The 22,463-nt window shown below is 46.9% G+C and overlaps 1 protein-coding gene across 1 annotated transcript; it reads left to right on the top strand.

The window, feature by feature from the left end:
- Positions 1 to 7,132: 7,132 nt before the first annotated feature.
- Positions 7,133 to 18,519, top strand: TMED2 (transmembrane p24 trafficking protein 2). The gene is made up of 4 exons (XM_056859442.1): positions 7,133 to 7,325; positions 12,300 to 12,492; positions 17,282 to 17,389; positions 18,147 to 18,519. The coding sequence occupies exons 1-4, from the start codon at positions 7,146 to 7,148 to the stop codon at positions 18,269 to 18,271; spliced, it is 606 nt and encodes a 201-aa protein (XP_056715420.1). The 5' UTR covers positions 7,133 to 7,145; the 3' UTR covers positions 18,272 to 18,519.
- Positions 18,520 to 22,463: the final 3,944 nt, after the last annotated feature.

The following is a 22,463-nucleotide window of genomic DNA, read 5'->3' as shown; positions in this document are numbered from 1 at the left end:
TCACATGAACACATGAAGCTGCCTTCTACTGAACCAGACCCTTGGTCCATCAAAGTCAGTATTGTCTGCTCAGATCAGCAGCGGCTCTCCAGGATCTCAGGCAGGAGTCTTTCACATCACTTACTTGCCTGGTTCCTTTAACTGGAGATGCCGGGGATTGAACCTGGGACCTTCTGCATGCCAAGCAGATTCTCTACCACTGAGCCTCAGCAACTCCCCCTATAATATTTCAATATTGTCTTAATGTTTTAATATGTCAGGTTTCTGCCTGGTTTTAATTTGCTTGTTTTATTGTATATAACCATCTTTGAACACATAAAGCTGCCTTCTACTGAATCAGGCCCTTTGTCCATCAAAGTCAGTATTATCTACTCAGACTGGCAGCGGCTCTCCAGGGTCTTAGGCAGACGTCTTTCACATCACCTACTTGCCTGGTTCAACTGGAGATGCCAGGGATTGAACCTGGGACTTTCTGCATGCCAAGCAGATGCTCCACCACTGAGCCACGGCCCCACCTGTAACAAATGAAGCTGCCATATACTGTCAGGCCCTTGGTCCATCAAAGTCAGTATTGTCTACTCAGACCGGCAGCGGCTCACCAGGGTCCCAGGCGGAGGTCTTTCACATCACCTCCTTGCCTGGTTCCTTTAACTGGAGATGTCAGGGATTGAATCTGGGGCCTCCTGCATGCCAAGCAGAGGCTCTACCACTGAGCCACAGCCCCATCTCATTAAATGGGCTTCCTTCCATGCAAACTTGAACCGGCGGTTAGTGTTCCAAGTTTAGTGGCAAGGAGGGGGAAAATACACCTACTTATGACCAACATCTTCTACCGTTGTGATCTGCTGCTCCTCTTCTCTCCCCTCTACCGCCCTTGTAGCTTTCCCACCTGTTATTTGGGTGGATCTATAATTGTACTATGAGAACATAAAGCCATTTTAAAGAGTCAGAGCACTGAGTCATTGTCTGCCCTGCCCAGCAGTAGCCCTCCAGGCTCTCCAGCACAGAGCCTTTTCTCAACACTTTGAATGAGAGATCTCCAAGACTGAACTTCTGAATGCAAAGCTCGGCTGCTAGGGTTACCAACCTCCAGGTGTGGCTTGGAGATCTTCCAGGATTACAACTGATCTCCAGACTACAGCTGTCAGCTTCTCCGGAGAAAATGGCTCCTTTGAAAGGTGGACTTTATGGTGGACTCTGCTGAGCTCCCTACCTTCCCCAAACCCCATCCCCGAAATCTCCAGGTATTTCCCACCTCGAGTTGGCAACCCAATGTGACTGCTACTGAGTTACAGCCCTTCTTTTAAATTTAGTGCTAGGGCTATACTATTCCCTCCCCCACACACATCTGGAGCAATGGTGGTGATTTAAAAAAATGTACCTGGAATATATATGTCTTTATAAAGTCATGCCACTGGTCTGCTCAGGACTACCTATTCCGGGGGTCCCCAATGTGGTGCCCGTAGGTGCCATGGCACCTGCAGCACCTTTTCTGGCACCCACCGAGTGCTTTTAGGAAGTGGGTGGGGCCAGGTAGGCTTCTGAGTGGCTGTTTAAAAAAAATGTTTCGGATCTGCAATGTGTGACTGAAGTTAAACTGTGTCAATCATTGTGTGGCTGGCTCCTCCTCCTGCAGCAGCCATTTTGTAGCAGCCATTTTTTTTGTTCTGCTCACCATGCCGTGTCAGAATTCCAAACATGTAATAGGCACAATGCAATAAATTACCAAACAAACTATGATAAATTTTATTCTTATGTCTTTAACAACGTGAATGCATCAAAAGTACAAATCTAAAATCTTCAAGAACAGTTACATAAATAAGAAGAGTTGGTTTTTCTATGCCGACTTTCTCTACCACTTAAGGAAGAATCAAATTGTCTTACAATCACCTTCCATTCCTCTCCCCACAGCAGACACCCTGCGAGGTAGGTGGGGCTGAGAGAGCTCTAAGAGAGCTGTGACTAGCCCAAGGACACCCAGCTGGCTTTGTGTGTAGGAGTGAGGAAACCAACTCGGTTCAGAAGATTAGCGTCCACCGCTCATGTGGAAGAGTGGGGAATCAAACCCGGTTCTCCAGATTAGAGTCCACTGCTCCAAACCACCGCTCTTAACCACTACACCATGCAGATATCCCACGTTTGTGAAACCTTCACAAACATCCGAATACAATTTATCATACTTTGGTAATTTATTGCATTGTGCCCATTACACAGTTGGCTGATGCCACTTTGTTCTTATCATTCATTACTGTGTAACCCTTTTCATGGACTATTAGAGATCATTTAGTATGAGAGCAGAATAAAAACGGATTCTTTAAGGTGCTACAAAGACCCCTCTCTATTTTTGCTACAAACTCCCCTGGAATGATTCCCCCCCCAAAAAAGAGACAATGTATACAAAATACTAGTGATGTATTTAATTGGTACAGTGTTCAAGAATACTGTATACAATAATTGTTACAAATTTTGATGCTGTGTTCCTTATCCCATCAGTTTATTAGGATGTTACTTTGGACATATTCAGTGCCCCGCTTATCTTGTTATAACCATAACTGTGTGGTGCTATCATAAATATTGCATGTTATTTTTTCTTCCTATGAGATTACAAAAAAAAACCATTGTACATTTATAAAATTTTCTCATTAAAAAGTTATTGACAATAGATGGTTCTTTCTCCCCTCACTCTTTCATCCTTACAACGGCCCTGCAAGGTAGATTAGTCGGAGAAAGGGTGCAACTAAGCTCAGGACTGCCCTGTTAATGGCACTGTTGCTGGTCTGGGTCTGCTTTTCCTAGCTCCTCTGGGCGGAAGTCCGACTCTGTGGGCTGGAGCACTTTCCTTAGGACCTAGGCATAAGAAGCCTTCTTGCCCATCTCAGTTTCCTTTCTAAACACCTCTCGTCTTGCCTCCCAATTCACCTGTTCAGCCTGTAGCTGTGCTTGTAGAGCTGCTGCTTCTCTCTTTAAACTCTCTTCCTTCTGGGCAAATTCCACTATTATGATCTCTGCCGCCACTTCTGCTCAAGCTTCACACAACACATCGTTAAATTGTGGAACTCCCTGCCCCAGGACGTGGGGATGGCTGCCAACTTAGAAGGTTTTAAGAGGGGAGTGGATATGTTCATGGAGGAGAGTGCTACTCATGGCTACTAGTCAAAATGGATACTATTCATGATGCATACCTATTTTCTCCAGGATCAGAGGAGCATGCCTATTATATTGGGTGCTGTGGAACACGGGCAGGACAATGCTGCTGCAGTCGTCTTGTTTGTGGGGTGGGCTTCCTAGAGGCACCTGTTTGGCCACTGTGTGAACAGACTGCTGGACTTGATGGGCCTTGGTCTGAACCAGCAGGGCCTTTATGTTCTCACATTATGTTCTTATATTCTTAACCTCCACAAAGGCCAGAGTGCTCACTGTAGACTTGCCAGATGAGTGGGTGTGCCTGGAGGATGCTTTGGAAAATCTGCTCGACAAAGGAGCTACATACAGAAGAGGCCTTTGAGGATTTGGCCTTGGCCCGGATGTTGCTTAGGTGATTGAACTTGGTTGAGAACCGCTATACAGGACCTCGTTTGAGTGGCAGTTCCAGTTTGACAACCAATGCGAGAGCATTGTCTCCTCATCCAGCGCTAGGTATTCTGCATCTTCAAGTCTCCCTGGGCATAATCAATCAAGTTTTACCATTCTTTGTTCGACTTCTAAAATCTTTCTTTTTCCTCCAAGCCTTCACCCATTGTCAGCTGGTTGAGAAGGCAATTGATGCGCTCCATGCGCATCTTCCAGTCTATGTAGTGCCTTGCCAGGCATGCCCTGACAATGTACATGTCCTCTAGACTGGTTGTGACGGTGCATATCCCCAAGTCACTCTGTACTTTTCCCCAGGCTTTCTCAGATTTTTTTATACAATTCCACCTTCTCGGCAGACAAGAACTCCCTCATCTCGGCCCTCAGTGTCCTTCTCATCGGTTGTGCCTGTACTGCACACTCCTGATAAACGCTGTCTGCTACAGGTGAGACTAGCGGGTTGCTGATAGTCATCCATTGTCAATTTTTGCATTAGAAATTATTGGGGAGACTGCGATACTATTTCCTGCCCACCAAATGGGGCTGTGCGCAGTGAAATATTTAAAAAGATTTTGCCTGCAATTGCTCGCTTTCGCCACTTGCGATTCGACCGGCTTTGGTTCAGGTTCTAGGTTTTACTGAATGACTAAACGCTTCCTCCGTATGAATGGAGGGGAACAGGTTTGGGTTCGATCTTTCCCGTTTAGCTTCTGTGGCTTCTTGGGAATGCCTAACTGTGGGACTCCTCCAAGGGCTGAATCAGTTTGGATTCAGAGGTTTGGGGGTTACCGTACTTTGTATTCCCAGCGATGTATTAAGAGTTTGAAAATGTTATAAAAAACATCGCTTTAAAAGGGTTTTTGGATACCACGGCTTATAAATGGTTGGAAGACGTCTTCACAGCTAAAGGGGCCAAACAAAGTGCGAACAGATTTTTTTACAACGTTTTCAAACTCTTAATACATCTGTGGGAATACATAGAAAGTGCAAACAGCTGGTTGAGAAAAACACACATTGGGAAAGGTGAAGGCAGCCTGGAGACACGCGCTGAGAAAGGCGAAGGAAGCGGTCTACATAACAGTGGGCCTTGGCTTGCATGAAAAGCATTTAGCTACATCTCCGAGGGAGAGTGATTCTTTGCTTTCTTTTGCTTTGTTCTGTGGAGGGTGAGGCTTGCTCTTGGTAGATATAAATAAACTTTTGCTATGGGAATCATGAGTATTCCTGGTGGCAGGGCAGAGATTAAGGTGTAAACCCTGATTCCAAGACAGTTTAACGTGGTCTTACAAAATGAGAACTTCATTCATCTCCCACATGCATCAAAAGTAGACGTATGATTTACAGTCCATCTAGAAACGTCTGTAGGGTACAAAGTCCTTGATAAGAGTCCATTATAAAATCCGGTGAAAAGAAGACTTTGGTTCTCTCCACACACACCCTTCTATCAGCCTTACATCTTGGTATCAAAGTAGCAGTAATAATCTTTCCTACCACAGGCACCGGAAGGTGGGAAAGAACCAATAAAGGAGGAGTAATAGAATCACATGAACTACTGCTAAACTAGGACTACATTTCCCTACATGCAATACTCTTAAAGAGAAACTAACTATGGTACACACACGCTAGCTGCATCTTACTGCTAGGGTAGCAAAACTATAATAATTACACCACACCAGCGCCTACTTTTGAAAGTAGCAGCTCTCTTCAGATCTCCTGAATAATAATGGGTGTGTGTGTCAGGTACTAAATGTGGAAGACGAACCATTTATCAACTGGTACTCAACTTATAGTATGAAATTATATTCAAGACTCACGACGTGTTCTTGTATTTGTATATCTGAAAATCAATTCAATAGTAACAAAGGTACATGTTATATTTATAATACAGCCTTACAAATTAGCACCTTTTAATCCAGACTAAATACAAAACAAATGGAGGCTATATTGCTTTTTCTTTCTTTTATACAACACTTCATCTATTATGTGCAGCAAGTTGCCTCCTTCATGTAGCAGGTTAATTCCGTGTTAACAAGCTCCTAGGTTTCACTTGTTTCATAGAGATTAACTGCCTCACAATGTTCTCAAACTTCTTTATAACAAAAGTACAGAAAACAAATCCAACCACTTGTGTGATTGTGGAGACAGTGTAATTGAAACTCTAGATTGTCTGTTCCTCTTTTGCAAAAATTGGAAGGCAGAGAGAACTCAATGGATTATACCTATTCTAGCCAAACACGATCTCCGTTTAGAAGCTCGGATTATGCCGTTTCTTTTATCTGACCTCGATGCTGATACTGAGAAAATTTACCAGATCATGCAATACTTAAGGCTTATAATGGCCTTAAAATTGTCACAATAAAAAGGTTCTATTTTGTACCAAGCTTTAAGGGATCATGCAGTTCTTGTAAAACTGTTTCTCCCATACAATGTAGATGCTTAAGACTTTGTCAATGAGCAACAAAGGTCGATTGGAAAAGAAAACAAATAAAATTATTTTAAAACATTTTGTTTCCAATTTTTTTCAAAACTATATATACTTCTGAATAATGAATTACAATATTGTACCTGAATTGGATCTGGATTAAAAGGAGTTAATTTGTAAGCCTGTATTACAAATGTTTGGTCACTGTATTGAAATTGGCATTGAAATTGATTTGAGAACTTTGTCTTTACAATCGCTACATGTACGATCGGCATTGCAATTGATTTAAGAACTATGCCTTGACAATGTCATTTATCTTCCTGAGGATGAACGGTGGACTGTTGCTCTAAGCAGATTATAGGATGCCACTGCAGAACACTGTACTCTGTTTTGACTGTAATATACTTGCAGTTTGTTGTTTAGTAGGCACTTTGTATTTTTTATAACATCGTATCACGCTGTAATATATTAAAGCTGTAACCTTTAGTATTAACACGGTATTTTGGCCATAGTTGCTGTTCATTTTTGATGATGTATTACAAATGTAGCATGTACCTTTGTTACTATCGCATTGATTTCCATATATACAAAAATACAGGAACACATTGTGAGTCTTCAGATCTCCGGCAGCTAAAACCCTCCCCAAGAGCCTTTTCACTGCTGATTGACAAGCCAACCTCATCGCATCCCACGGAGACTACCCAGCACATGCGCACTGCGCGACAAGGCTCCCCCCTTCAACTCCAAAAGGACGCCGCCTGGCTAAGAATAGACCCAAACGTCCTCCCCCGCGTCCTCCGGAGAAATACGCGAATTGACCCGCCGGGCCACCGTCCTCCGAGCTGCTCCCGCCCCTTTTTCGTCCCCCGCCCAATGGGCGCGCGCCTCGCGGCTCGGTCTCCCCTGGGCGGCCGCCATGGCGCCCAGCCCGCTCTGGACGTGGCAACGGGCCTGCCCCTGGCCTATGAGCGCGGGCCCCGTGCCCCGGAAGGGGCGTGGCCTCGGCCGGAAGCCCCCCGTCCGCCGAAGTCTATTCGCTCGCCTGTCAGCGGCCCGCGCTGCCCTCCTGCGTCTCTCGCGCTCTCTCCTTCCCTCCCCCGCGCGGCTCTTCTCGCTCTGCCCTCCCCGCCCTCCCCCCCCTCCTCTCCTGGCCGCCATGTCGCCGGTGCGGGCCGTGCTGGCGCTGCTGGCCGCGCTCTCGGCCCCGGCGGCCGGCTACTTCGTCAGCATCGACGCGCACGCGGAGGAGTGCTTCCTCGAGCGGGTCCCGTCCGGCACCAAGATGGGGCTCATCTTCGAGGTGGCCGAGGGAGGCTTCCTCGACATCGACGTGGAGGCGAGTCGCAGCGCGGGGAGGGGAGGGGAGGCCCGCGAGAAGCGGGAGGCAGGGAAGGGGGGAGGGCCCCGGGGTGGCTCGGCCGCCCGCGCTCGCATTTGCGCCAGGGTTCAGCCTCGCTGGCATCCCAGCTCGTGCGAGGAAAGCCAGCGCCGAGTGCGTTTTCCTCCCTGCTGAGCGGCTGCGGGGGATCTCCCCACACAGACGGAAGGTGCCTGCCTGGGAGGGGATGGGGCTGATCCCTGGGAGGAAAGGAAGGGGCCGCGAAGTCGTTCCGAGAGAAGAGAGGGAAGAAAGCCCAGGAGAAGGGATGGTGTCCCAGGAGGTCTCCGTTCCCCCTCTTAGGCCCGGTCGCCGTGGACATCCCATATTGTCAATGCCCTGTTATCCAGCATTCACAATAAAGCATACATGAGTTAAGTGTCATTGGGCTTCGGTCTCTAATATCGGTTCTTCAAGATGAGAGGATACAAATTATTTGTTTTTTTGCCTTTTTTTTTTACCCCAGCCATTCTCCAAGATGCTCTGGATAGTGTAAGCTTTGACCAAACGTCAAACAGGAGGTGCGTTAAGCTTAGGGAATGTGTCGAAGGCTTTCACGGTCAGAGTTCATTGGTTCTTGTAGGTTATCCGGGCTGTGTGACCGTGGTCTTGGTATTTTCTTTCCTGACGTTTCGCCAGCAGCTGTGGCAGGCATCTTCAGACACTGTCCTTCAGTGTTACTCCTCTGAAGATGCCGGCCACAGCTGTGGGCGAAACGTCGGGAAAGAAAATACCAAGACCACTGTCACACAGCCTGGATAACCTACAAGAACCAATTAGGGAATGCGGTTGGCTCAAAGCCACCCGCTGAATTTGGTGGCAGAGTGGATGTTTGAGCTTGGGCCTCCCACATCCTAGTCTGACACTCTAACCCAGGGGTGTCGAACTCGATTGTTACCAGGGCCGGATAATGACATAAATGTCACTTGGTTGGGCCAGGCCATGCCTCACCAGCCCAGATTGAGAGGGGGGGCGGTGGCTGGATAAGAGCTCTCAAGGGGCTGGATCCAGCCCTTGGGCCTTATGTGTGGCACCCCTGCTCTAACCTTTACATCATGTTGGCTGTCAATGAAATGCATCTTCAAGCAAGTATGGGGTGCCATTCTCTCACTGTTAAGTAGAGAGCGCTCCATGCATTCGTACACCAGCGGTTGGAGATGAGGGCAGGAGGGTCCTCCAGATCAGACTCTTCCAGTTTGGGGTTCTCTTGTCTCCCTTGGAAATTAAGTAGTGGCTGCAGAGCGACTACCCTGTGGGAAGAGGGGGGCTATAGTAGGAGACTGGGAAGGGCTGTCTTGGCCTTTAGTCTTCTAAATCTCTTCTTCAAGCAAAAGAACTGAAGGCAGCAGGTGGAGCAGTTGGTGGAGAAGATAGTGGCAGATTTGTGCCAGTGATTAAAATTTCATGGAAACTGGCAAGATGCTCAGGGTGGGAAGGGGGAAGATTTTCGCTTGAAAGTGGCTCGTGGAGGAGAGGGTAGCAGGTAAGGGCAAAAAAGGTTGGGCTGGCATGCAGAAGAAAGGGCTATGAAGTATTTTGGAATATCTGTATGAGTAGGGTGGAAGAAAGAGATGGATCTTGGCAGAGGAGGAGAGGATTGGTCTGCCAGGTCTTTGGTAATCAGGTGTGTTTCCCTTCCTGTTAGCAAAGGCGCTTGAAAGTTTACGAATGCCAGCTTGTCTGTTTTGCTTTAGCAACAGGTTAGCCTTATATGCTGTTGACACATAAAAGAATTTTGAATAAGGCGTTCAATTTAAAAAGCTGTGCTTGTTTTGCTGTGACTGACTTAGGTGGCCAAAGCTTCCCCAAGTGTCCCTGGAATTTCCCCCCCCCCCAAAAATCCTTGGAGTTATTTGCTCTTTCTGGCTTGGGCCTTTCTATCATTATTCACGGGGGGGGGGTCGAAGAAGAGAGGAAGGACTGAGTTGTGAAAGAATGGGAAGTGGGATTGTGAAACAGTCAGTGAGAAAAGATGATCTGCCAGGTGACAATTTACCATATTACCATATTGTGATACCATGGCAAGTGTTTGCATGCATGTGCAATTTAAAATTTGTAAAATTTGCCTGTTGACAAAAGAACCTTCATTCCCCTTGTGTGTAACTGTACAAGATCTGCAGAATATCCAGGACATGTGTTGGAGGTAGAATGTGGGATAGAATGTTAATTTTTTGGTACAAGCGGCAAGGCGGTTGGCTGGCATGGCTTTCCTAAAATTCCCCCCCCCCTTGGGATTACTTCAGTTCCATTCAGCATTGGGTTTATCTGTCAGAATTTGTTTTTAAATTTCCTCTGTAATTGATTTCTTCTGTTAATCATACTGAAGCAGGTGCAGATTTCTGAAAACTTGAGCTATTCCATCAGATCAAGTTTGACGATGCTATCAGTACTAATCTTGTTGCAGAAGGTGACACGGGGAGGCGCCCTGACCCCTTGGTTGCATTGCTTTGAAAACTTTCTGCTCAAATGTTCCTCCATTAACTCATATGTGTGCTTGGGGAACTGTACAGTGTGCAGATAATGGTTTGTTGGCGCATGTGGGGGAATGACAGCTGGTCATGCATTGAATGTCAATTTTTTTGTGCTAGGTATATAGCAAGTTTGTAGAAGTGTGTGTGTGTGGTCCTGGTGTGCAGCAGTATAAGGTGGTAGAGTCCTGAGGTAGCAGAATGTAGTTGGTTGTTGGAGGTATAGGCTTAGTCAGTCTCTGTGCTTGCTTATGCTTAGAAGCAAAAGTCCTGCCCATGCAAGTAGAAAATCAGCATGGCAGGCAATGGGTTAGGTTGCGTTTTTGTCTGCTGTGCTAGTTTTTACTTACAGAGAGCCTTTTTTTTTTACCTTGAAGTGCCTTTCAAAATGGTACCTTCCAGCTGCAGTTTGAAGTGGTACAGTCCTTTTTTCTTATGCTGTTTGTGTCGATCAGTCCTGTAGTTTCTGCATGGAAGCCTGTTGAGACACAGCTTATGGAGCAATGTCCTGGTTGCAGGAGGGCCTGGTAGAGGCATTTCCCCCTTCAGTTGCATGACATTGGAGGCAGCATATTGTAACTGAGCATGCTGAAGGCCCTTCAGCTCTGGGACAGCTGCAGGCAGATTTAGAGCAACTGCAATTAGACAACAGATTGGTTGGAAAGGGAATTCTGAAGATTGCTGTTTGGAGCAGCTCCAAATGCCGGCTCTGATCTCTCTGTGAGATGGCCTGGTGTTCGCTTTTTATGCAGTTGTGCGCTGCCAATTCATCTGTTAAATTCAACGTGCTAGAATTTCTGCCTCTGCAGTGCATGCTTCCTGCACGTGGCTCTGCCCCCCCTACATAGAACTGGCTCCTTCTGTTGCCCTTTGCCTATCAAACAGAACTATCTGCCTGGCACCTCAGTGTAAAACAAGCTTATTTGAAAATATTAGCCTCTGTTCAAGATCAAGAACACAAGAGCAACCATACCAGATCAGACTAATGGTCCATTTCATCAGACATCCTGCTTAACACAGTGGTCAGCTGGGTTCCCCTGGAAAGTGGCAGGCAGGACATGGAAGCCCAGGCTTCTGCTGTGGTTCCCCTCAGCATTGATATTCAGAAGTATACTGCATCTGACCATGGAGGTTCTGTTTAGTCCTCGTGTTTCATAGCTGTTGATGGACCTGTCTTCCATGAATTTGTCTAATCCCTTTTTAAAGGCAGCTAATAGTGGCAGTTACCTTATCCCGAGGCAGTGAATCCAACGAAGTACTTCCTTTTGTCTGTTCTGAATTGGATGCCCAGGAGTTCTGGTGTTTTTTTTTAATTTGTCATTAAATCACAGCTTGCTCATGGCGACCATGTAGGGTTTTCAAGGCAAGAGACGTTCAGAGGTGGTTTGGCATTGCCTGCCTCCTCGTAGCAACCCTGGTATTCCTTGGTGGTCTCCCATCCTGTTACTAACCTGGGCCGACCCTGCTTAGCTTCCGAGATTGGGCTAGTCTTGGATATCCAGGTCAGGGCATCTAGTATTATGGAGAGGGAGGAAAAATTTTCTTGATCAATTTTCTTCTCCCCAAGCATAACCTGTATTGTGACCCACCTTGGTTGCATAATCTCTGTGGTGGTGGTGGGGAACACATGGTGGAGAATAGTTTTTTTTAATCCAGTTTTTGGGTTGACCATTCCCCAGGTCTTACATCATCTGTTAGGGTCACTCACAGGACGCTTCTCAGGGGAAGGAAGGTGCAGTCCAAGGCAGCAGGCATCAAGGAGATGCTGAAGTTCTGACATAAGAGGTTCTGGAACTTTCACTAATTAGTGTTCTTGGAGGGTCACTTTGTCAGCAGAGTTAGGGGTGGAAGTCCAAGGCTACCAGCTTCCATACTGTGGAAAAGTCTTCTGACAACTCAGCTTGCCACAAAAAAAGTTTTTTCTGAGTCCCACTCTTGTCTCTAGGTTGGCTACTCTGGGGCCAGGTGGATGCTTCTCTGTGCTTGACCTTTCCCTGGGCTTCCAATTACCAATTCCTTTCCGGCATGTCAGGCCATTTATGCATGGGAGGTTTTGCCTTGGATTTGCCACTCTCTAGATGCACATTTTCCCAATCTAAATTCTCAAAACTCAATAAGCCCCCATGCAGAGTTTTGCGAATTCAGATGGGGAAAATGTGCATCTAGAGAGCAGCGAATCCAAGGCAAAACCTCCCATGCATAAATGGCATCAGATTCTGAGGGTGAAAAGCCAGTGTGAGTCGCGCATGGATCAGGGCCACTGAAGTGCTGCCTCTTCCCTTGGCTCAGCGCATCTCAACGGGGTGAGTCGTGTGGCTGGCGTTGCTGCTGTGAAAAGGCAATAATAGGGGTCCCTTTTGCTGAACTGGTGTGGGAGGAGGGCTGTCAAGCACTGTGGGAAAGGGGCGGCGTGTGATGTGGAAGGCAAGAGTTAACAGCTCCCCTCCTCCTCTCTTTCTTTCAGATCACAGGCCCTGATAACAAGGGGATATACAAGGGAGACCGAGAGTCCAGTGGGAAATACACCTTTGCAGCTCACATGGATGGGACGTATAAGTTCTGCTTCAGCAACAGGATGTCTACCATGACTCCGAAGATAGTGATGTTCACTATTGACATTGGTGAAGCTCCAAAAGGACAAGATATGGAGACAGAAGGTGAGGCCATACCACTTACCTGGCTATGTTTGTGTGTCTGACTCTGAACGGGGCAGCATAAATTAACTGGGAAATTGCGTTTCCTTTCAGATATGGTTGCAGCTTTCAGTTATTCTTTCTCAGTCCTGTAGTGTGTGAAATACTGGAACTGACAGAGCTCTAAATTCCAGGCAACCTTACAACTAAAATTTTGTGCAGGCTTTTAGGAGTTGCCCATATAAGTTTTCAGATCCCTGCACAGTTGCCTTGTAAACATTGACTCATCTATCATTTAAACCAGGTAACTGGATACCTTCTTCTGACAGCGTGGGTTTCCCCCATGTCTATTCCTACAATTGTGCCTCCCCTCTCAGGTCTTCCAATAAGTCCTGAATTGGAATGGGAAGGTTCACTTGGCTGCTGCTGATTGGACTTGACTGTCTCTTTGCTCAGAGAGAGCTTCAAAAGTTGAGCTATAAACTACACTATAACAAAACAATTACATTTGTTGCAAGGTGTACCCTATAAAATCATTAAAGACACAGGGCCTGGAATGCAGGCTACGTATAAAAATATCAGTTATATCATTCTCATACACAGTTGATATACAATCAGTGTAAATGACCAATGCTATACCAGAAACATTTCAGCCTGAATAGGCCTTCTTCAGTGGTCATGAATACAGAAAGTTATAAAAAACACATCCCGGAATTAACCTTATGATATATTTTTACCTAATATTTTGTGGGGTTGATGTAAACTCTTAATCCAAATCGTGGCTCTTGTCACATGGACAGTTGCTCACAGAATGAACACTGCTTCCGAAAGTGCGTACATCAAGAAGAAGAAGAGTTGGTTTTTATATGCCGACTTTCTCTACCACTTAAGGGAGAAACAAACTGGTTTACACTCACCTTCCCTTCCCCTACCCACAACAGACACCCTGTGAGGTAGGTGGGGCTGAGAGAGCTGTGACTAGCCCAAGGTTACCCAGATGGCTTCATGTGGAGGAGTGGGGAAACCAACCCAGTTCACCAGATTAGCCTTCGCTGCTCATGTGGAGGAGTGGAGGATCACACCTGGTTCTCCGGCTCAGAGCCCACTGCTCCAAACCACCACTCTTAACCACTACACCATGCTCTTAATCTGTGATAAATCTAGTTGTGGGCCACATTGCGGGACTTGATATCCCAGCTCTGGCTGCAGCCGTCCATTTGCCCATCTGCCCTCTTCTGTAGCTGGCAGGGCTCCTGTTTTCCTCCGCAGCAGATCACGGTGTCGACTGAGAAAGGAGGCCTCCCACATCGTGCTTCCCGGGCCGGCATGTTGCTTTCTTAGAACCGTTCAAGCGACAGGAGCTGGCTGGAACCCATTCCTGAAATTTACAACTAAGGTTAAGTCCTTTCCATCTGCTGCTCTGGCAGAGGAAACAGCCTGGGCAGTTTCCAGGTGGAAAGATTGGCCCGGTGTGAGTGACGTCTTTTTGCTTGTTGTCCTGTATCACTTGCTCATTTCTCATGCTTTTCTCTAGGTGGTGGAGATACCTGGGATGGTACGTGTAATGCTCTGCAGGTGCTCGCTGGTCATGATTTTGCTAATAGCTACCTGTTTGTGTGTTGTGCTAACATAAGTTAATTAGCATGGCAGTGTCCTACCCAAACAAAAATACCCAAGCGACAACAGTTCCTTTCAGCTTCAGGTCCCTAAAATGTCAGCATCCAGAACTGCTTTGGTGGAATTTTAACTCCCCCCCCTTCTGAACAGTTCACACTGTACATCACACTGATTTGGAAATCCCCTTCCATTTCATACATTTCCATTTAGCATTGAGGCTTCTGTTATGAAAAGTGCAGGTTCAAAGACCTCTTAAGAGGAAGAGAACAGGTTGCATGTACCTGACCCGCCTGTTTAGCACATTTGTATCCTCCCTGTCTTCCATGGAGGCTAGGCCAGTTTATAGGGTTCCTCTTTCCTTTGTTCTATCCTCACAACAACCCTGTGAGGTAGGTTAGGCCAAGAGAGAGAGCGACTAGCCGAAAGTCACCGAGTAAGCTTCCAGGGCAGGGTGGGGTTTCAAACCTGGCTGTCCCAGATCTTAGTATGAAACTAAGGCCTTCACCCCACTGGCTCTCCTGGATCCTGAATGTGGTGCTCAGGCTGGAAACTGGCTGCCCTAAGGTGATGTGCCTTGTTGCCAGGAGAGATGCAAGCACCTCCCAGACCCTCTATGCCCCCCCCCTACTTTTTTGCATATTTCTGGAGTCTGTTCGTCCATGGATGAAAAAATTCTGGGCACGTACCCTTGGAGCCAGCCCTTGGGAGACTCAGCTAGCAAGGTGCTCTTTCCCCTCTGCCTTCACAGCCCTCTGCGACTCAGCAGTAGTCGGAGTATCCACCCACCAAATTCTGGCTTTCTAAAATCACTGTGTGGGAATCACACTCTTAAGATGGGCATTTGACTGTGTGTGCGTGTAGGCCTTGGCGTATTTGAAGTGTATGTGAGACTTTTCTTACTAACGTGCACCTGCATTGGATTACTCGAGCAATGATGCTGATGGTCTTGATGCAAGTGCAAAGAATCTTTGTTCTTAACTTACATTTGGTACAAGTTTTCCCCCCCCCCTCTCAAAAGAACTCTCCTTTGGTGTGCTAGCTGAATGTGCACATGGTGAAGTAGTTTGTGCCCCTGTTTCCTCAAGGGGTGGGCACTGAAGAGGGTGGGTGTGGATTTTCTCTCCCTAGCATGATTCTGCTTGAAGGAGAAGAGTTGGTTTTCGTACCCCACTTTTCCCTACCGTAAGGAGTCTCAAAGCGGCTTACAATCGCTTTCTCCCCCCCTCCCCCACAACAGGCACCTTGTGAGGTAGGTGGGGCTGAGAGAGTTCTGAGAGAACTGTGACTGGCCCAAGGTCACCGAGCAGGCTTCATGTGGAGGAGTGGGGAATCGAACCCGTTTCTCCAGATTAGAGTCTGCCGCTCTTAACCACTACACCACACTGGCTGCCTTGATTGGTATGTTAACCAAAGAAAGGAGTTGCGGCTGATATTTCTAATCTCCATTGTAGCTGGCTTATTGAAACCTCAGCACCTCTCTCATTTTGGAACTTGGCATTTGAATCCAAGGCGTGTTCTGGACTGGTCGCCTTGGATAAAAATTCTGCCTTTGTGTTTCCTTGTCAGGATGTCATCCAAATTTTCTGGCTGGGATTGATCACAGCATTGATTACCTGAGCATTCAAATAATTGGCTGGCTTCTTAAATCAGCACTCCAAATATGGAAGAACAAAATTAGACCAGAGATACTCAGGGACAGGGAACAAGAGCTGGTTATACATTTGTTTAAAATTATCTGTTGCCTGCTGCTTTAGAAACGTTGGTGACATAAACTTTTAAATACATAGCAGCAGCATGAAACAGTTAAGCCAGCCAACTCATAAGAACATAAGAAAGGCCATGCTGGATCAGACCAAGGTCCATCAAGTCCAGCAGTCTGTTCACACAGTGGCCAACCAGGTGCCTCTAGGAAGCCCACAAACAAGACAATGGCAGCAGCATTGTCTTGCCTGTGTTCCACAACACCCAATATAATAGGCATGCTCCTCTGATCCTGGAGAGAATAGGTATGCATCATGACTAGTATCCATTTTGACTAGTAACCATGGATAGCCCTCTCCTCCATGAACATGTCCACTCCCCTCTTCAAGCCTTCCAGGTTGGTGGCCATCACCACATCTTGGGGCAGGGAGTTCCACAATTTAACTCTCCATTGTATGAAGAAAAGGATATTTTTTACCATTTTTATTTAAGAGCCCCCAAATATTAAAGCAGGGATCCCCAACCATTTGGGACTTGTGGGTGTATTTGGAACTTTGAGAACAGATAGTGGACACCCACAACAAAATGGCTACCACCAGGAGTGCATGCCACGAAATGACTTACAGGGGATCTCAGTCCAATAACAAAAAGTTAGGAGGGTGCAAGCTAAGCCTTACCCTGTGATGGAGGCAGATGTTTTTGGATGGGTGCTGCTTCCTGCAGATGCAAAGATTGTGCCTCCTTAGCTCTTCTGAAGCACCTCTTGCTCCAATGAGATGAAGGAAAGCAGGATGGGCTCTCTGATTCAAAGCAGAAATGCTTTGGGGGAGGAAGCAAATGTTCACCAAGAAATGCCTCATGGGCACCACATGTGAATTAGCGGGAATGCAGAACATAATTAGTACAAAGGAACATATCTGGTGGAACAAACTGTGTAACAGATGTACCATAATTACTCAAAACAGAATGATTGTCATGCTGTGAAAACAGTATTTAATTTCATGCGAGCTGCTTGAAGAGTACGCAGATTGGAACCCAGGCAAGGAAGCTCTTGTATACATGAAAGCCCCTTTTCTCTCCCCTCCCCCCCCAATGGGCTATATCTCTTTGCAGAGCATGTGCTTTGTGAGCGGAGTGTCTCAGGTTCAGTCCCTGGCATCGCCAGTGAAAAGGATCTCTGGTAGCAGGTGTTGGGTTAAGACCTAGGAAAACCACTTCCAGTCCAAGCAGAAGGGTTCAGTAGCAGTGCACACACTCTGCATCCCAAACATCCTCAGGATCAGTCCCTGGCATCTCAAAAAAAAAGATATTGGGGTGACGGGTACTATGAAAGATTTCATCGGAAAACTGCAGCCTGTCAAGGCTGAACTGGGCAAGACAGACTGACTCGGCCTGAGGGAGTGTCATACTTTTACGTTCATTCCAAATTGTATGGTACTGGAGTTGGCTTTTGTGTGGCGCCCAACCTGATGGTGTCTTCTGATCGAACCTGCAGCTCATCAGAACAAGCTAGAAGAGATGATTAACGAATTAGCGGTGGCCATGACAGCCGTCAAGCATGAACAGGAGTACATGGAAGTTCGTGAAAGGATACACAGAGCAGGTAGGTGTCTTGGTTTCACGCCCGCTGTTCAGGTGCTGCTTGCAAATTGTTGGCTTCTTTAGAAAAAGACGGTGGGGAGGGGAGCCCCTTTTCAGTTTGAGAATTTTAGGGAATTGCTGCCCTCCCCCTTAGGACTGACAGGTATCCACTAAGTGGTGGAACACAGAGCTGAGCCTCCCCATGCCTAGAATGGGCTTCAGGAAGTGAGTTCCCTCCCTGTGTAGTCCCTGCTTCCTCTCGTCTTGTCCCGTGTCTGTTACTCCTCAAGCAGCAACACTTACCTACTTGGGACAGTAGTTCTCTTGCTGTGTACTCTCTCCACTTAAAAAAAGCCAAACGTCCTTTGAAATTATGTACAAAGAAAAGCTCAGTTCTGCAACCTGCATAAACCTGCATGTAAATCATAGTCTCTTACTGGGCATAGTTCTGCTTTTCCTGGTCATTGGGAGAAGCTGTGCAGGACTCCGGAGTGGTGGCCTGTCCCCCAAACACTGGACCTGACCGTGCTTAGCTTTTGAGATCTGATGAGCTTGAGCCGGTCCGGGCTATCCAGGTCAGGGCATCATTGCAGTGAAACCGTTTAAAGCAGATGTTTAGAAGATCAGAAATAAACAGCCATCGTGCATGTTGAAGCAACAACAAACGCAAAATTAGAAAGAAATCCAGTAAAAGGCAGGTCAGCTTGCGCAAAGACCTTACTGGCCTATTTCTGCGTGTACTAAGTGATTTCTTCCCCTTCCTGTTTTCCTCCCAACAGTTAACGACAACACAAACAGCCGAGTGGTGCTTTGGTCCTTCTTTGAAGCCCTCGTACTAGTTGCCATGACACTGGGACAGATCTACTATCTGAAGAGGTTTTTTGAAGTCCGGAGAGTTGTTTAATCAAACATTTGATTTCTTCCCCCCCTCCTCTCCCTCTCCAGCGATCCCAGATTCTCCATTCACTGTCTACCAAACAACTTGGTCGCAAAACTCGCTTAGTTTTATCCCTGCTTTCCGAACTATAAAGTTTCTCTTAGTTTAATTTTTTTTATATATATATAGAGAGAGATTGGGCAATACGTGCTGAGAGCTTTTCACTGGAATTGGCAGTCATGTTTCTCACCGAACTGGAGTGAGTTCAACCAAATTGCATTGGTTTTTAAAGCTGCACCGTGGGTTTGTCTTTTAAGCTCTTCCTTGGTTCTTTTTACTTTTGTAACGAAACACAGTTTTTTGTCTAGGAGCGACGGTAGGTCCCGAAAGAGTCACTTTAAGCCTGTGGTAGACTCTTGACTTCACTGAAGGATTTCCTCCCTGCTTGACATGGGCTGCCAAGAAAAAAATAAAGTAAAACCGTGTTCTGACATACAGGATCCAGCCGATGGTTTTGTTTGGGACATGCGTCGTAGGTTTTTGTAAAACCTCCAGTCCTCTTACTGTAACTACACTGGTCTGTTCACCACTGTTCTTTTCAATTAAAGCGATGAAGATGCAGCACTGTTCCCATCTGTTAACTGGTATAGTCTTGACTGTGCAAATGGGTAAAGAGGCAGCCTTTTGTGACCAGTTGACTAAAGAGTAAACTTCTCCCCAGTTGCTCGCAGACCCAAAAGCTTCTTCAGTTTTCTAGCGCTGCTGCAAGCGCTAGTGTTCAGGAGCCCAGGTCCTGATGCCAAATTTGGGGGCCAGGGAGACGGGAGAAGGAGAGAAATGACTATGCTATGCAGCCCGTATGTTAAAGATCTGCAGCTGACTGCTGTCTGGTTATAGTTAGGATTGCAGACCTCTTTCCTGGGATAAGCCCCTGTGCCTTTTATGTGGCCGGGGGAAACGCAACAGGGCTGCAGCTCTTCCCTGATGGCGCATCTTCCCAAGAGCCTTTTGCGTGGTGAACAGCAGCACAACAGGCAGGTGTTCAGCAGGCGCAGTTTCCCCCCACGATGGCACCCCCCCAGGATCAAATTTGCCGACCAGTTGAATTTCTCCCCGTTGTGGGGCTGTTAACAAGGCACAGGAGCCTCCCTTGAGAAAGGGGTTGGCAAGCCCAATTAGGCGATCTTGAAAGAAACCAATATATTTTGTGCTTTTCTCTCTTTTCAGACACACGCCGACTTTCTGTTTTGTACAAACTATTTTTCTTGCTTACCTTGATGATGGGTTTAAAAATGGCAGCGCCTGTTGACTGGAGCGGGTGCTGATCCCAAGATGACGTTGTGGCTAATGTATATTGGACTGATGTATATTGGTTGTAATTTGGGGGTGGGGTGGGGGGCAGGGATTTGGGTTCTTTTCAAGATCGGGGCGAAGGGGCATTCTGTCGGTTACGCCTAAAAGAGTTTTGTACCAAATTTAATTTAATTAAAATTTGTTACAAGTTTTCACGGTTCAAGTAATCTTTTTCAGTCTCAGGCGGACAATTCTAACCGCACTTCTTCAAGCTGGAGGTGGGGGTGCCATCCCTCCCCCACCATGCCGTGACTGTTGTATGCCAACTCTTACGTGTCTCGAAACACCTTCGAAATTGAGCTAGAAAGATGTACATTTACAAGTGCTTGCAAGTTGAAATATGGCCCGATTCGGTAAATAAACACCTTCTTTTAAAATAATGAAATAAACCAGAGCCTGGTGCTTCTCTTGCATTTTAAGCAGCCCTCTCTACATTCTTGCGCTGACTTCCCCTCGACCTTTTTCTTTAAGGAACAGAGTTTAAGGAAGAATACTGTCTGATTTTGTTGAATCATGTAATTAAACCATTTCACCAATGGTTGACGTTCTCCTTCTTCCCCCCTCCCCCCCCGAGAAGTGTACGAAGTCAAACCCAAACTGCACAGGGTGATGGAGTTTTGTGACTGGTACTCCAGATGTTACTTGGCCCTAAAAGCTGCTGTGGTGGGCCCAGTATTGACCAAGGTTGTAATGCCGGGGAATTAGGGCATGTGTGTAGAGTCTTAACCCCTTTTTATTTCCCTGCTTGGTAATGCACCCACTCCCTTTAAACCCAATGCTTATTCCCCTACTGTTGTTTAAAGAGGGGTAGTATTTCTACTTGGGAAATCCCTTTTCCCCAACTGATTTTTTAAAGAACTAGATCCCATGTCTGGAGACCCAAGCATGGAACTTAGAGAGCCAAAGTGGTATAGTGGTTAGAGCGTCAGGCTGGGATGCGGGAGACCCAGGTTCGAATTCCCACTCTGCTATCAAAGCTCCCTGGGTGACTCAAGGAGTCACCCCCACTCTCAACCTAAAATAAATAAATTGGAGAGAAGAATGGTACCAGCTGCTTTGGGTCCCCATTGAGGAGAAAGAACAACATCCTGTCAAGTTGGAACTGACTTAGGGGGACCCCGTCCATGGGGCATTCCAGGCAAGAGAGGAGCAGAAGTGGTTTGCCATTGCCTTCCTCTGCATAGCCAGCATGGTGTAGTGGTTAAGAGCCGTGGTTTGGAGTGGTGGGCTCTGATCTGGAGAACCGGGTTTGATTCCCTACTCCTCCACAGGAGCGGCGGAGGCTGATCTGGTGAACTGGGTCTGTTTCCCCACTCCTACACATGAAGCCAGCTGGGTGACCTTGGGCTAATCACACTCTCTCAGCCCCACCTACCTCACAGGGTGTCTGTTGTGGGGAGGGAAAGGGAAGGTGATTGTAAGCCGGTTTGATTCTTCCTTCAGTGGTAGAGAAAGTCGGCATATAAAAACCAATTCTTCTCTGTGTAGCAACCCCAGACTCTCCCCTCCCTCAAGGTCATGGAAGGTAGCAGAAAACATTTTGTTTCCTGGAGGAAATATGTCCTGTCCCTTTAATATAGTTTTAATGGGAATCTTTTTACCATGTAATATTATTTACTTCCATGCCATGAAAAACTTCAGCTTCCCATTTCTATACACTATATTAATGAAAGAGGATGTTGTTCTCCCTCCCCCCCCAGCCTGTTGGCAACCCTAGGTGTACTGTTAGAATTCTGGCCTAGGATCTGGGAGACCCAGGCTCAAATCCCCACTTAGTCATCAAAGCTCCCTTAGTGACCTTGTGCCAGCACCTTCTTAGATTGGGTCCTCCTGGACTACTGGTGAGGGGTAGGGTTGCTAGCTCCAGGTTGGGAAACTCCTGGAGATTTGGGGGTGGAGCCTGGGGAAGACCGGGACCTCAGTGGGGAACAAAGTCTACCCTCCAAAGCAACCATTTTCTCCAGGAGAGCTAGGGTTGCCAGGTCCGCTATCACCACCAGCAGGAGGTTTTTGGGGCAGAGTCTGAGGAGGGAGGGGTTTGGGGAGGGACGTCAATACCATGAAGTCCAATTGCCAAAGCGGCCATTTTCTGCAGGGGAACTGATCTCTATCGGCTGGAGATCTTCAGCTAGTACCTGGAGGTTGGCAATCCTAAGGGGAACTGATCTCGAGTATGGAGATGAGCTGAAATTCTGGGGGATCCCGAGGTCTACGGTTGCCGATCTCCACGAATTACAACCGATCTCCAGACTACTGCTTTGAAGGGTGGATGTTATGGTGTTATACCCCCTAAAGTCCCTCCCCTCCTCAAACCCCTCACTCCCCAGGGTCTACCCCCAGAATCACCAGGAATTTCCTAATCCAGAGTTGGCAACCTTACCCAGGTCCTACCTGGAGGCTGGCATCCCTACTCTCAGACTAACCTACCTCACAGGGGTGGAGAGGAGAAAACAAGAGGGAAGAACAGTGTTAGAGGCTTCGGTTACCCACTGGGGTGGAAAGCAAAATAGAAAGAAAAGAGAGAAAGCTGTTTCCCTTTGTCAGTAGCATTCAGATTTCCCAACCAGTATGATGTTGGAGAACTGGGTCTAAAATTTCAGGCTGTGAAGCTAACTGGGATTTTGAGCCAGTCATTTTTGGCCTAGCCTACCTAACAGGGTTATCATGAGGGTGTGAGGGAGAGGCATGTGTGCTTCACTGAGCTTTTGGAGGAAGGGTGGAATAAACAATAATGACAGTAATTATTATTAAAAATTATTTATACCCCACCCTCCCCTGGCCAAGCTGGGCTCAGGGTCAACATACATCAACAGTTGCTTAGATATAAAGGTAAAACATTCTGACACACTATAAAAACATTTTAAAC

Source organism: Euleptes europaea, chromosome 13 (genome assembly GCF_029931775.1).
Source record: "Euleptes europaea isolate rEulEur1 chromosome 13, rEulEur1.hap1, whole genome shotgun sequence".
NCBI classification, from domain to species: Eukaryota; Metazoa; Chordata; class Lepidosauria; order Squamata; family Sphaerodactylidae; genus Euleptes; species Euleptes europaea.
Note: the sequence above shows the minus strand (reverse complement) of the source record. Positions and strands in the feature narration are given on the sequence as shown.